The sequence below is a fragment of the Pelodiscus sinensis genome, unplaced genomic scaffold (assembly GCF_049634645.1).
Source record: "Pelodiscus sinensis isolate JC-2024 unplaced genomic scaffold, ASM4963464v1 ctg48, whole genome shotgun sequence".
Taxonomy (NCBI): domain Eukaryota; kingdom Metazoa; phylum Chordata; order Testudines; family Trionychidae; genus Pelodiscus; species Pelodiscus sinensis.
The window spans coordinates 58351-72461 of NW_027466011.1; the positions used below are offsets into that span (position 1 = coordinate 58351).

General features: G+C 63.4%; 2 protein-coding genes and 1 long non-coding RNA gene across 3 annotated transcripts in view; 1 reads left to right on the top strand and 2 right to left on the bottom strand.

Annotated features, from left to right (window-relative positions):
- Window positions 1-4415: 4415 nt before the first annotated feature.
- LOC106732550 (ribonuclease pancreatic-like) lies at window positions 4416-4859 on the bottom strand. Its single transcript, XM_014577497.3, has one exon. It carries the CDS (start codon window positions 4857-4859, stop codon window positions 4416-4418), a length of 444 nt encoding a protein of 147 aa, XP_014432983.2.
- Window positions 4860-8429: 3570 nt separating this feature from the next.
- LOC142825927 (ribonuclease pancreatic-like) overlaps window positions 8430-14111 on the bottom strand; it is a 42659-nt gene continuing 36977 nt past the window's right edge. The window contains exon 2 of the mRNA XM_075918146.1: window positions 8430-9434. Within this exon, the coding sequence (XP_075774261.1) occupies window positions 8968-9434 (467 nt within the window). The 3' untranslated portion in view covers window positions 8430-8967. The remainder of the gene's footprint in view (window positions 9435-14111) is intronic.
- On the top strand, window positions 9142-13855 carry LOC142825929 (uncharacterized). The gene is made up of 3 exons (XR_012900246.1): window positions 9142-9321; window positions 12849-13050; window positions 13168-13855. It is a non-coding gene; the product is annotated as an uncharacterized LOC142825929 (long non-coding RNA).

Consider the following 14111-nt stretch of genomic DNA (forward strand, 5'->3'; position numbering starts at 1 on the left):
CAGGGATCAGGGCAGGGACTGGGGGTCTCAGGGCAGAGGTGGGGGTGCAGGGATCAGGGCAGGGACTGGGGGTCTCAGGGCAGAGGTGGGGGTGCAGGGATCAGGGCAGGGACTGGGGGGCTCAGGGCAGAGGTGGGGGTGCAGGGATCAGGGCAGGGACTGGGGGGCTCAGGGCAGAGGTGGGGGTGCAGGGGTCAGGCCAGGGACTGGGGGTCTCAGGGCAGAGGTGGGGGTGCAGGGATCAGGGCAGGGACTGGGGGTCTCAGGGCAGAGGTGGGGGTGCAGGGATCAGGGCAGGGGGTGGAGGTACAGGAGTCAGGGCAGAGGTGGGGGGCTGAGGCTAGGGGGTTTGGAGCCTGGGGGCACTTACGGGGGCTGCCCACAGAGGCAAAGGCGATGCTGCCCTGACAGCGGCTCTTTCCGGGGGCCCTGGCTGGCCTCTCTCTCACTGGTGCAGCCACTGCCCGTGGGGCTCAGAGGAACAACCAAAGCCAGCCTGGGCCCGCCCCTACTAGGTGGGGAAGAAGCAGCACCCGGCCCCACTGAGCTGCCAGCTTGAATTCAGCCGCTCCTCACCCGGCCCCACTGAGCCCCCAGCTCCAATCCAGCCCCAGCCCTCCTGGCCCCACGGCCCGGACACTGGAAGTCCAGTTGCCCGCAGTAGCGGAGGGTCAGATGGAGCTGGGGCTGCGGGTGGTGCCTGCTGGACATTCGGGGGGGCTCTGGGAGGAGACACCAGTGGCTCCTTGTCCCTCCGTGCCATCGCTGATGCAGCCTGGCTGGGGGTGCTGGGGGTGGCTGCCTGGCTGCTCCCGGGCCGGGGGGTGGTGGTGTAAAGGGGTATTAATAAAAGGAAGAAAAGGCGGAGAGGAGAATTGTTGGAGGAATCAGACGACGCCCATGAAGGAAAAGCGCCCGGCGCAGGCGTGTACCCGACCGGCAATGCTGGGCTGGCTTATCCGCTCGGGAGCAGGGCCTGAGGCTGGGCCGTCGGCCGTCCGGGTGCGCTCACAGCAAAGCTGCCCCTGCAGTGACGCGCTGGCACGGAGCCAGACGGAGGAGCCGCCAGCCCCTTACCCACGCGGGGGGAGCTTTCACAGGCCTCTCCAAAGTCTGGGGGCTCCGACCCCCATGGCACTGTTGGGTGCCCACCGATTGTCTCATGCGTTAACCGTGCGCTGCTGAGCTGGGCTCCTCGTCCCTCCCCTGTGCTCTTAGTATTAGTGGGGGGAGTAGCCGGTGGCCGGTCACATTTCTGTCAAATTTCTGGTCACATTTCTGGTCAAATTTGTGTGAAACACCTTCTGCTTTCCCAGCAAGTGGACAGCCAGGACTGGCCTTGGCCTGGCCCTGGCGCGTTTCTCAAGGGTGCAGCGACACTGCAGTTTTGCGGGAGAAACGGCTGTTTTCCTGACAAAACTTGAGGAACGACCACACTGCACTTGCATCCCTCCAAAAGCAAATGGGAAGAGCAGAGGGGATTTCCCGGCACCCTACGCGGAAGACGCCTCTTTGCGAAAGCTCTTTCGGAAAAGGGCATGTGGACGGGGAAAGAGAAACGCCCAGGGGCCCTGGTGGCCGCTCCGCCCGTAGCACTCTCAGCTGGCCTGCGAGAGAGCGGCCAGTCAGTGTGGACACTGTCGAAAACGCAGGTCGCTTTGTCCATGTGCTTGGGCCGCGTGGACGCTCTCCATCGGAAGTTTTTTCAGACGATTTCCTCCGGAAAAGCTTCTTCCGAAAGCAGCCTGCAGCCTAGACGCAGCCTCACTCTCCTCGCTGCCCTTTCTATCCTTTCCCAATTGCAACGCAGCCTCCTCCTCGTGCTGGTTTTCCCTGCCCCTCCTCCGCCACGTGGCCACGTCCCCACTTTCCGTGGCCTCCCTCGGATTGCCAGGCTGTGAACGAGTTCCCAGTGGAGCCGCGCCGGCCTCTCGCTCGTCTCTCCGTCCTCCCTTTGCTTCCCAAGCTGTGCCTGTGCCACTGTCTGTCTGAGACTCCGCCAGCTGCGCCGGTGCCTGCCTTCCGCACGCTTCTAACAGCAGGCCCTCGCCGGCCGGGTCTCTGGGTCCATTCCCGGCTGCTTCGGGGTGCCCATGGGCCTTACGGAGCTCTTCTCATTCCTGGTCCCCCCATTGCCTGCCTCCTGCACAGCCGCGCCCACCTTCCCTCTGTGGTCACAAGCCAGCCTCACGCTGACTGTCTGGAACTGGCAGCGGTGCCCGGCACGAGTGCAGAGCTTCCTGGAAGTGCTGGCTTTGCTGGTCTCGCGGGTGCCCGGGCACAGTGCCCGTCTGCGCCAGGCTCCACTCTGGACAGGTCTGGGATTGGTGTTCGAAATGCCTCGGCCACAGACACCTGTCCTGTGCGTGGCAGCCCTGTAAGAGTCTCCTCTCCCACAGACACGCCCGGTGGCCACGCAGCTGGGAAACCGAACGTCCATCCCTGGATCCATCCTCCTGGGGTTGGGCATCTTCCTGCCCGGCAGCCCCTCCTCTTCCTGCTCTTCCTGGGGACCTACCCGGCCACCGTGGCCAGGGACATCCTCATCGTGGTGGCCGATCGGCACCCGTCCTGCCTGGAGATCTGCTACGGCTCCGCCATCCTGCCCCGGCTGCTGGCCGGGCTCCAGACGGGGGACAGGACCGTCTCCGTCCACGGCTGCCTGGTGCAATATTATTTCTTTGCCTTTCTCCACAGTGCCGAGTGTTTCCTCTTGGCGGCGATGTCCTCCGACCGGCACCTGGCCATCTGCAAGCCGCTGGCTGCCGGGTGTTGGGCCAACGGGCTGCTGGCGGGCAGCATCATGACGTCCGTGGTGGCCCAGTGGTCCTTCTGCGGCCCCAGGGAACTGGACCGTTTCTCCTGTGATCTCGCCAGAGTGAAAAAACTCTCCTGCAGCGACACCCGGGCGATGGACCTTGTGACTCTCGTTGTGGCTTCAGTAGCCACCCTGCTCCCGTTTCTACTGACAGAGGCCTCCTACGCCTGCATCCTCGCCTCCGTCCTGAGGGCCCCTCCCGCACCGGGCAGCAAGAGGCCTTTCCACCTGCTCCCCCCGGCAACCCTCTTCTACGGGACCCTGGTGGTCGTCTACAGGCTCCCAGACACCGACACGCTGAGCGCCCAGCACAAAGTGATCTCCGTCTGCTCCGCCGTCCTCACCCCCGGCCAACTGTGACGGTGTGTTGGGGACCCCCCCGATCCTGCCCCGCCAGAGCAGCCAGAACAGACTCCCCAGCCAGTAGAACAGGGGGGTTATTGCTCCTCCAGGACAGCCCAGCACAGACGGGAGGTGGGTACAGGAGTCAGGGCCAGGAGGCCTCAGACCCCTCGGGGCAGGGGATCCATTGCCCCCTCAACCCTCAGCACCCAGCTGAGCCTGTTCCCTTCACGTTCCCAGCCAGCTACTGCCCCTTCCCCCGAAACCTCCCTTCCCTTGCTCCCTCCCTGCCCTCAACCGGTCCGACAGGTTGGGTCTTTTTTCCTATGTGACCTCAGGCAGCCCCACTGCTGGGCCGTGCTACAGGTACCGGCCAGTAGGGGTCACCCCCAGCCCACACAGCCACCCGTGGATGCCCCGAGTGTACGGCCTGCCCACTACAGCACACCAACCCCCCATCTACAGCCGCGCAACGGGGCACACCGCATAGAAATACAGTGTGTGTGTGTGTGTGTCCATCGGTGTGTGCATGTCCGTCTGTGTCTGGCTGTGTGTGTGTCCATGTGTGTGTGCGTGTGTGTCTGTGTGTCTGTGTGTGTGTGTCTGTGTCTGTGTGTCCGTCGGTGTGTCGTGTGTCCGTGTGTTCGTCGGTGTGTCCATGTGTGTGTGTGTGTCTGTGTCCGTGTGCCCGTCTGTGTGTCGTGTGTCTGTGTGTCCACACAGACATGCCCCTCCCCCCTCCCCCCACCACCCACACCCTGCTGGGGCACCCCTCCCCCACCATCCATACCCCACACGGGGAACCCCCCCCACGGGATTGGTTCCCCCGGCACTTCGCCCTGTGACCCCCCCATGGCCCCGACCTGCCCCGGCCCCAACACACGGACTCTGTGCTGCTGCCAGGAAAAGGTTTTATTGCAGGGAACAGCGCGGGAACCAAACTCTGCGAGAGCCTCCTGCCCCCCAGGACCATCATCACCCCCCTTCCTCCCCCGGCCTCATGGGCTTGGGGTGGGAGGGGGCAGCTGGGCTGGGTCAGGCGGGGGGTCTCGGTGCCAGCCGGGGGGTGGGCGCTGGGAGTGTCACTGGCGGGGCTGGGAATGTGGGAAGCCCCTGCTTGCCTGAGCTGCCAGCCCATGGGGTAAGGGGGAGGTGGGATGTCCTGGGGGCAAACATGGGGGTGGCTGGGAAGGGCAGGGATGGGGCAGGAGAGGCCCCAGCGACACAGCAGGGAAGCGGGACCCATGATCCCAGCTCATGCCTGTAAGTGCACGGGTCTCCCACGGACACAGCCCACAGTGACCCGGGAACGGACCGGAGACTCTCGGTATTTACAGTCGTTTGGCCTGGAGCCCGGCGCCTCCGTGCACAGGGTGCCACTAATTACGTCGTTGCTTTCATAGAGGTTGTCATAGCGGGGGTGCGGAACGTGGTGCCCGCCGCGGCCGCAGATGGCTTGGAGCTGCGCCTCAGGGGCGTGCAGGAACGTGTTTGTGGGTTTGCAGGTCCTGCCCGCCATGCCCCGGCGCTGCATCATGCGGTCACAGTAGAGGCGCTCCGGGTTGATCGGGGTCTTCTCGTAGTCGACGTGGCGGTTCACGAAGTCCTGGTAGGTGGCTCCTTCGCCGAGCTGGGCCAGGCCGGCTGCCAGCAGCACCAGGGGCAGGAGGAGCGCGGGGCGGGGTCCCTGCCGGGCCATGCTGGGTCTGTCACTGGATCCACCTGCAGCAGGGCAAGGAGGAGATGGATGCAGACAGGGCAAGGCTGGATCTGCCTCCTCCATGGACCCTCCTGGGCCCCAAACCTCCCCATGCCCACCCCACTCTGCCCCTCAAACCTGAATGCCCTCAATGATAGCAGGGCCTCAGATAATGCCCCCCCCCCCCGGCTCTCACCATTAGCCACCACTGCCCTCCCAGAGCCAGGGACAGACCAAGGCATCCTGGCTCCCAGCCTCCTGCTCTAACCACTAGACCCCACTCCCCTCCCAGAGCCAGCGACAGACCCAGGTGTCCTGGCTCCCAGCCTCCTGCTCTAATCACTAGACCCCACTCCCCTCCCAGAGCCAGCGACAGACCCAGGCGTCCTGGCTCCCTGCCTCCTGCTCTAATCACTAGACCCCACTCCCCTCAGAGCCAGCGACAGACCCAGGCGTCCTGGCTCCCTGCCTCCTGCTCTAATCACTAGACCCCACTCCCCTCCCAGAGCCAGCGACAGACCCAGGCGTCCTGGCTCCCTGCCTCCTGCTCTAATCACTAGACCCCACTCCCCTCCCAGAGCCAGCGACAGACCCAGGCGTCCTGGCTCCCAGCCTCCTGCTCTAATCACTAGACCCCACTGCCCTCCCAGAGCCAGCGACAGACCCAGGCGTCCTGGCTCCCAGCCTCCTGCTCTAACCACTAGACCCCACTCCCCTCCCAGAGCCAGCGACAGACCCAGGCGTCCTGGCTCCCAGCCTCCTGCTCTAACCACTAGACCCCACTCCCCTCCCAGAGCCAGCGACAGACCCAGGCGTCCTGGCTCCCAGCCTCCTGCTCTAACCACTAGACCCCACTCCCCTCCCAGAGCCAGCGACAGACCCAGGCGTCCTGGCTCCCAGCTGTTCCGGCTTTAGCCACTAGCACTCAGGAGAGCAGCAGGTGACCCGCACGGCGACTATTGGGGACCCCGCTGACCCCCGCAGGGTCTGTCACTCACCGAGTGCGGGGCTGGGCTCTGGCCGGGGAGGCAGCTGTGGGTCCCTGCAGAGGCGGAAGCGTCTGAGCCTCCTCCTGCTCTGGGCTGGTTATATGGGGCCGGGCCGGACAGGTGGCCTGCGGGATACAGGATCTGGCACCCGGCCAACAAAGCCAGTGCCGAGCAGTTCCTAGGAAGCGGGGGCAGAGGAGACAGCCAGTCGGGGGGGGGGGGAGGAGGAGACCCGCCCAGGCGTGGGGCTAAGAGGGGTGCGAGGTAGCGGGCGTGCGGTGCATCTGGCCAGGCAGGTGGGGCAGTCACTGGTGGCCATGGGCTGGGGTGACCCCTGCTGGCCCGTGTCTGTGAGCGCTGGTGACCCCTGCTGGCCCGTGTCTGTGAGCGCTGCCCAGCGGGGGGGGGGGGCGCCCTGAGGCCCCCATGTCAGTAGACCATGGCCCAGCCGGTTCTCACTGGGGCAGGGAAGGGGTTTGGACAAGGAAGGGAGTGGTGGGGGAAGGGGCGGTCTGGGCTGGCAGACACGAAGAGACTGAGCTGGTGCAGGGTCGGGGTCCCCAACGCGCCATCACAGGGAATTGGGGGGGGCAGCCCCAGGCCTGGGGGTCCGGAGAAGGAGCCGGGCTGCTGGATTCACCCTCCCAGCCGGAGGCTGCAGCGAGTGTCCTGGCCGGGCCCCCCCGGGGAGACGTGACGCTGCGGTTCGGAGTCGGGCAAACGCGCCCCCATCTCCCCGGGCGGCTTCCCGCAGTCGGGGGGGGGCAGAGCCCCCGGGAGACATGAGCCACTCCCGCCTGGGGCGCTGGGATTGCCCCTAGCCCAGGGCCGGCCCCTGTCCACACCCGCGAGCCGGCCCGCAGCCCAGGGGGGGCAGGGGCCTGGGACGCGTCCTCAGCAAATTGTTAGGCATGGAGGCAGGGCTGGGGGATGAGGCTTGTGCGCAAAGGGGGACAGACCTGGCGTGGGGCGCAGACAGCTGCTGGCGGGGGAGGGTGTCAGCCGTGTCGTGCCCGCTTCCCCAGGGTGTCTCGGGCACAAGCTGCAGTGGGTGAAGGTCAGACGAAAATGGGATGACCTGCCCCCCCCCCCCCACAACCCGCACCGGTAATCTGGGGGGAGGAAAAGTTCTTTCTTTCTTTCTTTCTTTCTTTCTTTCTTTCTTTCTTTCTTTCTTTCTTTCTTTCTCACAGAGGAACAATATTATTTTAAATGTGAAAAAACAAAAGAAAATTTAAAATGGAGAGAAAACTGCACTTTCTACAGCCCTTCCCGCCCATCCTTTAAAACAGCACACCGCATAGAAATAGTGTGTGTGTGTCTGTCTGTGTCGTGTGTCCGTGTGTCCGTCGGTGTGTCCGTGTGTGTGTGTGTGTCTGTCTGTGTCTGTGTGTGTCCGTCTGTGTGTCGTGTGTCCGTGTGTGCTTGTGTGTCTGTGTCTGTGTGTCCGTCGGTGTGTCCGTGTGTGCGTGTGTGTCTGTGCCTGTGTGTCCGTTGGTGTGTCCGTGTGTGTGTGTGTCTGTGTCCGTCGCTGTGTCTGTGTGTCCGTGTGGCGGGAAAGGGCCGGCGTTGGCAAAGCCGGGACACGCGGGGTGATAACGGGGCAGGCTGTGGCTTTCGCAGCGCGCTGGTGGAAATGTTCACGTTGTGGCTAGGCTGCTGATGCCTCAGGTGGGTCCGTGGGCGCCCGCGCTACGCAGGGTGCCCAGGCGAAGCGACGTGTGAGGCTGGCTGGGCAGGAGAACCAGGGGCAGCGGCGGGTCCCGGCTCACGGTGCCCCTCGCAGCCAGGAGCCGGGGAGCGGGAGCCCGCGGAGGAGGGCGGCCGTCTGTGCGTGGCTGGGGGGCAGGCGGTGTCCCAAGGCAAACCCAGGAGGGCCAGTTTCACGGGTGTGGCCTGCGTGGGGTAGACGGGTCCCAACCGGCCGGAGAGGCCCCGGGGCGTTCTCGGCACAGGCAGGCTGGATTGGCTCTAGGGCCCGTGCCCACGAGCCACAGGACACAGGCCACGGCCCCACGAGGGGCTAATTTCCCACCTCCCTTTCCTCCAGCGTGTGCCGGCCCGATGCTGAGCGGTCCGAGCCGCCTCGTGTGTATCTGCGGCTCCCCGGCGAAGAGCCCCGCGTCCGTCCATCTGTCCGTCCGTCTCTGCATCTCGTTCTGTCTCGGTCCGACCCGCCGCACCTCACCCGGTCCCCCTCTGAAGGCGCACGCAGGCGTGGCCGGGGCAGGAGAACTGGGCCCTGCAGGGTGCCCGGAGAGCGGCGGGAGGCGTTTCGGGGACGTGAGAACAATCGAAAGGCAGCAGAGACTCTCGCCGGGAGGGCGCCGCGGCCGGGCCGGGCGACCAGCACACCGGGGCACTGGCACTGTCTCGGGCGGGGCCCGTCGCCCCAGAGAGGCCTGAGGCGCCCAAAGCTGGGGAGCCCCTCCCCCGTCTGCCTGGCCGAGCCCCGGGGGAAAGCGGGGGGAGCGGAAGAGTTTGGGAAGCAGGCAGGGAAGGAAAGTGCTGCAGGAAGAAAGCTGCAGCCGGCTCCCCCCAGCCCCGGTGTGACCGGGCCGGCCTGTCAGGGCCTCACCACACAGACGTGCCCCTCCCCCCTCCCCCCACCACCCCCACCCTGCTGGGGCACCCCTCCCCCACCATCCGTACCCCACACGGGGAACCCCCCCCACGGGATTGGTTCCCCCGGCACTTCGCCCTGTGACCCCCCCCCATGGCCCCGACCTGCCCCGGCCCCAACACACGGACTCCGTGGTGCTGCCAGGAAAAGGTTTTATTGCAGGGAACAGCGCGGGAACCAAACTCTGCGAGAGCCTCCTGCCCCCCAGGACCATCATCACCCCCCTTCCTCCCCCGGCCTCATGGGCTTGGGGTGGGAGGGGGCAGCTGGGCTGGGTCAGGCGGGGGGTCTCGGTGCCAGCCGGGGGGTGGGCGCTGGGAGTGTCACTGGCGGGGCTGGGAATGTGGGAAGCCCCTGCTTGCCTGAGCTGCCAGCCCATGGGGTAAGGGGGAGGCGGGATGTCCCGGGGGCAAACATGGGGGTGGCTGGGAAGGGCAGGGATGAGGCAGGAGAGGCCCCAGCGACACAGCAGGGAAGCGGGACCCATGATCCCAGCTCATGCCTGTAAGTGCACGGGTCTCCCACGGACACAGCCCACAGTGACCCGGGAACGGACCGGAGACTCTCGGTATTTACAGTCGTTTGGTCTAGAGCCCGACGCCTCCGTGCACCGGGTGCCACTAATTACGTCGTTGCTTTCATAGAGGTTGTCATAGCGGGGGTGCGGAACGTGGTGCCCGCCGCGGCCGCAGATGGCTTGGAGCTGCGCCTCAGGGGCGTGCAGGAACGTGTTTGTGGGTTTGCAGGTCCTGCCCGCCATGCCCCGGCGCTGCATCATGCGGTCACAGTAGAGGTGCTCCGGGTTGATCGGGGTCTTCTCGTAGTCGACGTGGCGGTTCACGAAGTCCTGGTACGTGGCTCCTTCGCCGAGCTGGGCCAGGCCGGCTGCCAGCAGCACCAGGGGCAGGAGGAGCGCGGGGTGGGGTCCCTGTCGGGCCATGCTGGGTCTGTCACTGGATCCACCTGCAGCAGGGAGAAGGAAGATGGATGGAGACACGGCAAGGCCGGATCTGTCTCCGCCACGGACCATCCTGGGCCCTACTTCCCCATGCCCCTCAAACCTCAATGCCTCAATGATATCAGAGCCTCGGCTAATGGCCCCCCCACTCTCACCATTAGACACCACTGCCCTCCCAGAGCCTGGGACAGACCCAGGAATCCCGGCTCCCAGCCTCCTGCTCTAACCACTAGACCCCACTCCCCTCCCAGAGCCAGCGACAGACCCAGGCGTCCTGGCTCCCAGCTGCTCCGGCTTTAGCCACTAGCACTCAGGAGAGCAGCAGGTGACCCGCACGGCGACTATTGGGGACCCCGCTGACCCCCGCAGGGTCGGTCACTCACCGAGTGCGGGGCTGGGCTCTGGCCGGGGAGGCGGCTGTGGGTCCCTGCAGAGGTGGAAGCGTCTGAGCCTCCTCCTGCTCCAGGGCTGGTTATATGGGGGCAGGCAGGGCAGGTGGCCTGTGGGACAGAGGCTCTGGCACCCGGCCCGCGGAGCCAGTGACGAGCAGTTCCTAGGAAGCGGGGGCGGAGGAGACAGCCAGCCGGGGGGGGAGGAGAGGAGGAGGAGACCCACCCAGGCGTGGGGTAAGAGGGGTGCGAGGTAGCGGGCGTGCGGTGCATCTGGCCGGGCAGGTGGGGCAGTCACTGGTGGCCATGGGCTGGGGTGACCCCTGCTGGCCCGTGTCTGTGAGCGCTGCCCAGCGGGGGGGCGGGGGGCGCCCTGAGGCCCCCATGTCAGTAGACCATGGCCCAGCCGGTTCTCACCGGGGCAGGGAAGGGGTTTGGACAAGGAAGGGGGCGGTGGGGGAAGGGGCGGTCTGGGCGGGGGAAACATGAAGAGACTGAGCCGAGTGCGGGGGGCTCAGGGGCCTGTGGACCCCCCAAAGGGTCTGGGGCTGCTGGCCCCTCACTCTGAAGCCCACGTGGAACCCGGGCCGGGCTGCACCTCAGAGCAGTGACCCCCCGTTCGACTGGCTGGGGGAGCCTCGTCTGGCTGCGGACGGGTGCAGGGTCGGGGTCCCCAACGCGCCATCACAGGCGATCAGGGGGGCAGCCCCAGGCCTGGGGGTCCGGAGAAGGAGCCGGGCTGCTGGATTCGCCCTCCCAGCCGGAGGCTGCAGCGAGTGTCCTGGCCGGGCCCCCCCGGGGAGACGCGACGCCGCGGTTCGGAGTCGGGCAAACGCGCCCCCATCTCCCCAGGTGGCTTCCCGCAGTCGGGGGGGCAGAGCCCCCGGGAGACATGAGCCGCTCCCGCCTGGGGCGCTGGGATTGCCCCTAGCCCGGGCCGGCCCCTGTCCACACCCGCAGCCCAGCCCAGAGCCGGGGCAGGGCCACACGCCCCCAGGGCCCGGCTGAGCGTGTCCAGCGCAGCGCGGTCGGCAACGGGCCGGCTGCTTCCTGGCGCCCCCAGGGACACACGGGCCCTCGGCCGCGGCCTCCTTCCCCCGACGGCAGAGTCAGGCCCCTGCGCGCCCGGCCACGCGGGTCTCGCCCACGTCCTGGTGCAGTTCCCTGAGACGCGGCTGTGATGGCGCGTTGGGGGGTCCCCCGTCTCCTGCACCCCGAAATGGCACAAACAGACTGCACCAGCCGGTGGAATTGAGGGTGGTTTATTGCTCCTCCAGCACAGCGCAGCACAGATGTAATCTGGTTACAGGAACTGGGGCTAAGAGGCCTCAGTGCCCCCCCTTGAGATGGGGGAGTCCCAACCCCCTCCCCAGCTCCTTATTCCCTGCCTTCCAGCCAGGAACTAACTAACCCTCTTCCAGCCCTGCCCCCCAGTCAGGGCAGCATTCCACCTTCCTTTGTTCCTCTCCATGGGGGGTGTCTGGCCACTGGTTTGCATAGTGACTCGTCCTGTTTTGCTGGGTCGTGGTACCCATGGCAGCCAGTGGGGGGTACCCCAGAGCCAGCAGCATAGAAACCAGCCAGGTACCCCCACTACGTCACAGTTCTCCCCCCTCCGAGAGCGAACTGAGCAGGGTCACTCCGCTCGTGACCTAGGGAAGTTCGGGCCCTCTGCGTGGGAACCTGCCCTGGGGACATGGGTGCTCCCCTTGACTCAGGCCGGCTGCGGCGAGGCCCCACATGAGCTGGCTTCCCTCTGTCCACTCGCCGCCCCGCTCCAGGGCGACTGGCACAGGCCTGCCCTCGGGGGTCACACCCACCCTTCCGCTGGCCTTGATCTCTGGCCAGGGTCTCTCGGCACATCACAGCACTCAGCCATCAGCCCGGCTGCACTTGCCGCAGGCTGCCATCGGGAGGGGCAATGGGGGGGCTGCAGGAGCCACCCCAGTCCTCCCCATCGGGGGCTCGTACCCCATTCCTCCCTCACCTCCTTCCACTTACCCCTCCCTAGCCCCCCTTCCTGATGTACAAAATAAAGGACACGTGTTCAAAAATAGAAACTCTCTTTATTGAACAAAACTCAGGGAGACTGGGAAAAGGAGGTGGGAGAGGGGAAGAGAGAGGGTGGGAGAGGGGAGGGCAACTACAATGATCAGGGGTTGGGAACAGGTCCCATATGAAGAGAGGCTAAAGAGACTGGGACTTCTCAGCTTAGAAAAGAGGAGACGGAGGGGGGATAGGATAGAGGCCTATAAAAGCATGAGTGGTGTGGAGAGGGTGAATAAAGAAAAGTTCTTCATTAGTTCCCATAATAGAAGGACTAGAAGACACCAAATGAAATGAACGGATAGCAGGCTTCAAGCTAATAACAGAGGGTATGTCTACACTACCCCACTAGTTCGAACTAGGGTGGTAATGTAGGCATACCGCACTTGCAAATGAAGCCCGGGATTTGAATTTCCCAGGCTTCATTTACATAAGCCGGCCGGTGCCATTTTTAAATGGCGGCTTGTTCGAACCCCGTGCCGCGCGGCTACACGCAGCACGGGCTAGATAGTTCGAACTAGCAAGCCATTCCGCAGTATCTGTACACCTCGTTCCACCTCCCTCTACCAATCAGGAAGGGGTTTTCCCCTGTAGGACTGCCCCGCGAACCGCTTTGACCAATCGGGGGCAGTTCCGGGACCGGATGACCCGCCCAGAAGTGGGTCGTGTGACCCCTCTAAGAACTCGCCCCACCTCCCTCTACCAATCAGGAAGGGTTTTTCCCCTGTAGCTCCGCCCCGCGAATCGCTGTGACCAATCGGGGATGCAGTTCCGGGGCCCATTGAGCAGACCAGAAGCGGGTCATGTGACCCTTCTAAGAGCTTCCTGTGACCCCCTCTGCCAATCAGAGCATAGCACCTCCCCATAAGTTCTAGCGCCACGCAAAAGAGGCCATCTTGTTCCAAGAGCGCGTGTTTCAGAGAGCGTTCAAACGCTGAGGGGAAACACGGCTTCTTTCACCAACTTTGTTTTGGTGCCGAGAAGAAAGCGCTACATCAGCGACATTTCCGAGGAGGAAGGACAAGTTGAAGGGAGCCCTTTGGCCCAGCCACTGATGGATACACCAGTATCTGACGCCGAAACCCAACCGCTCACGAGGCAGCCCGATGAGCTAGATGGACTGGAGAAAGAAGGTGCCCACGGCTCCCAGGAGTCAGACAAGACACATGGAAAAGAAGCCAAACAGGTAAGTGAAAGATCGAAGTTGGGGCATCATGGGGTTAGGAAACCGGGATTTTGTAAACTTTAAAAAAAAAATGACCAGAGCGTCTTACATTATTTCTTTCTGGCAATCTCTCAACAGCTTGACAATGCCTTTCTAGCTGACCCTCAGACCCAGGACAGCATTGCATTGGACAAGGCAGACGAACCGGGCCCACCTTGTTTTTGCTCAACACCGATACAAAGCATTGAAGAGAACGCCAAGGACGACGGCCATGAAGAATTCAGGCGGTGGCTTGGCATTGACCTAGTTGAGCCAGTGCCACATCATAAGCGTAAAAAAGTGATGCGTTGGTGTTTATACCGTCCTTAGTCACTGTCTTAGGGAAAAGCTTTTTGAGGACTGGGAGGGTTGTGTCATAGATGCGCCAGCCCAGCGGCACCATGACTGTGTGACTTGGACTCCAGAGGATATAAACTGCAAGCTCTGGGGCCGATGTGCTGAACTGTGTTTGGAAAGCTTATTAAATACTGTTATTGCCGTAGGTTATGCTATGCAATGTCTGTGCTTAACTCAAGAACACTTAGCACAAGGGGTGACTTTGGTAAATGCAGTGCAATTCAGTCAAGATCCTCACAGTGTTTTAAAGACCATGACCAAGCCAAAAGGCGCCTGCTTAGAGCGTTATATTGAACGTCTGGTGCGTACAAAAAGTTACAGAACCCTGCTTAAGAAAAAGACTATTTGTAAGATGTCTAGAAGGATGAAATTAGAGAATGGTGAGGGGACACACACGAGATATAAAACTTGGTAGCTGTAAATATCTTTTGAAAAGGGGCTTTTGTGACTATCTTCTGTCAGAAGACTTGTGTGATCCTTACATGAGTAAAAGTTTTGGTGGAACACATGGTCTGTATGTCTTTTAAATAAAATCATTAAAAAAAATAAAGTTTGTGAGAATCCATTTTGTATAAAGGGGCCCATTTACTGAAAACCCCTGAAAGGTGTATGGTAGAAACTCGGGGAAGGAAAAACCCCTCAAATGTTTTGTTTTTTAAATAAAAGGAAAAATCCCCCCCAGTTAG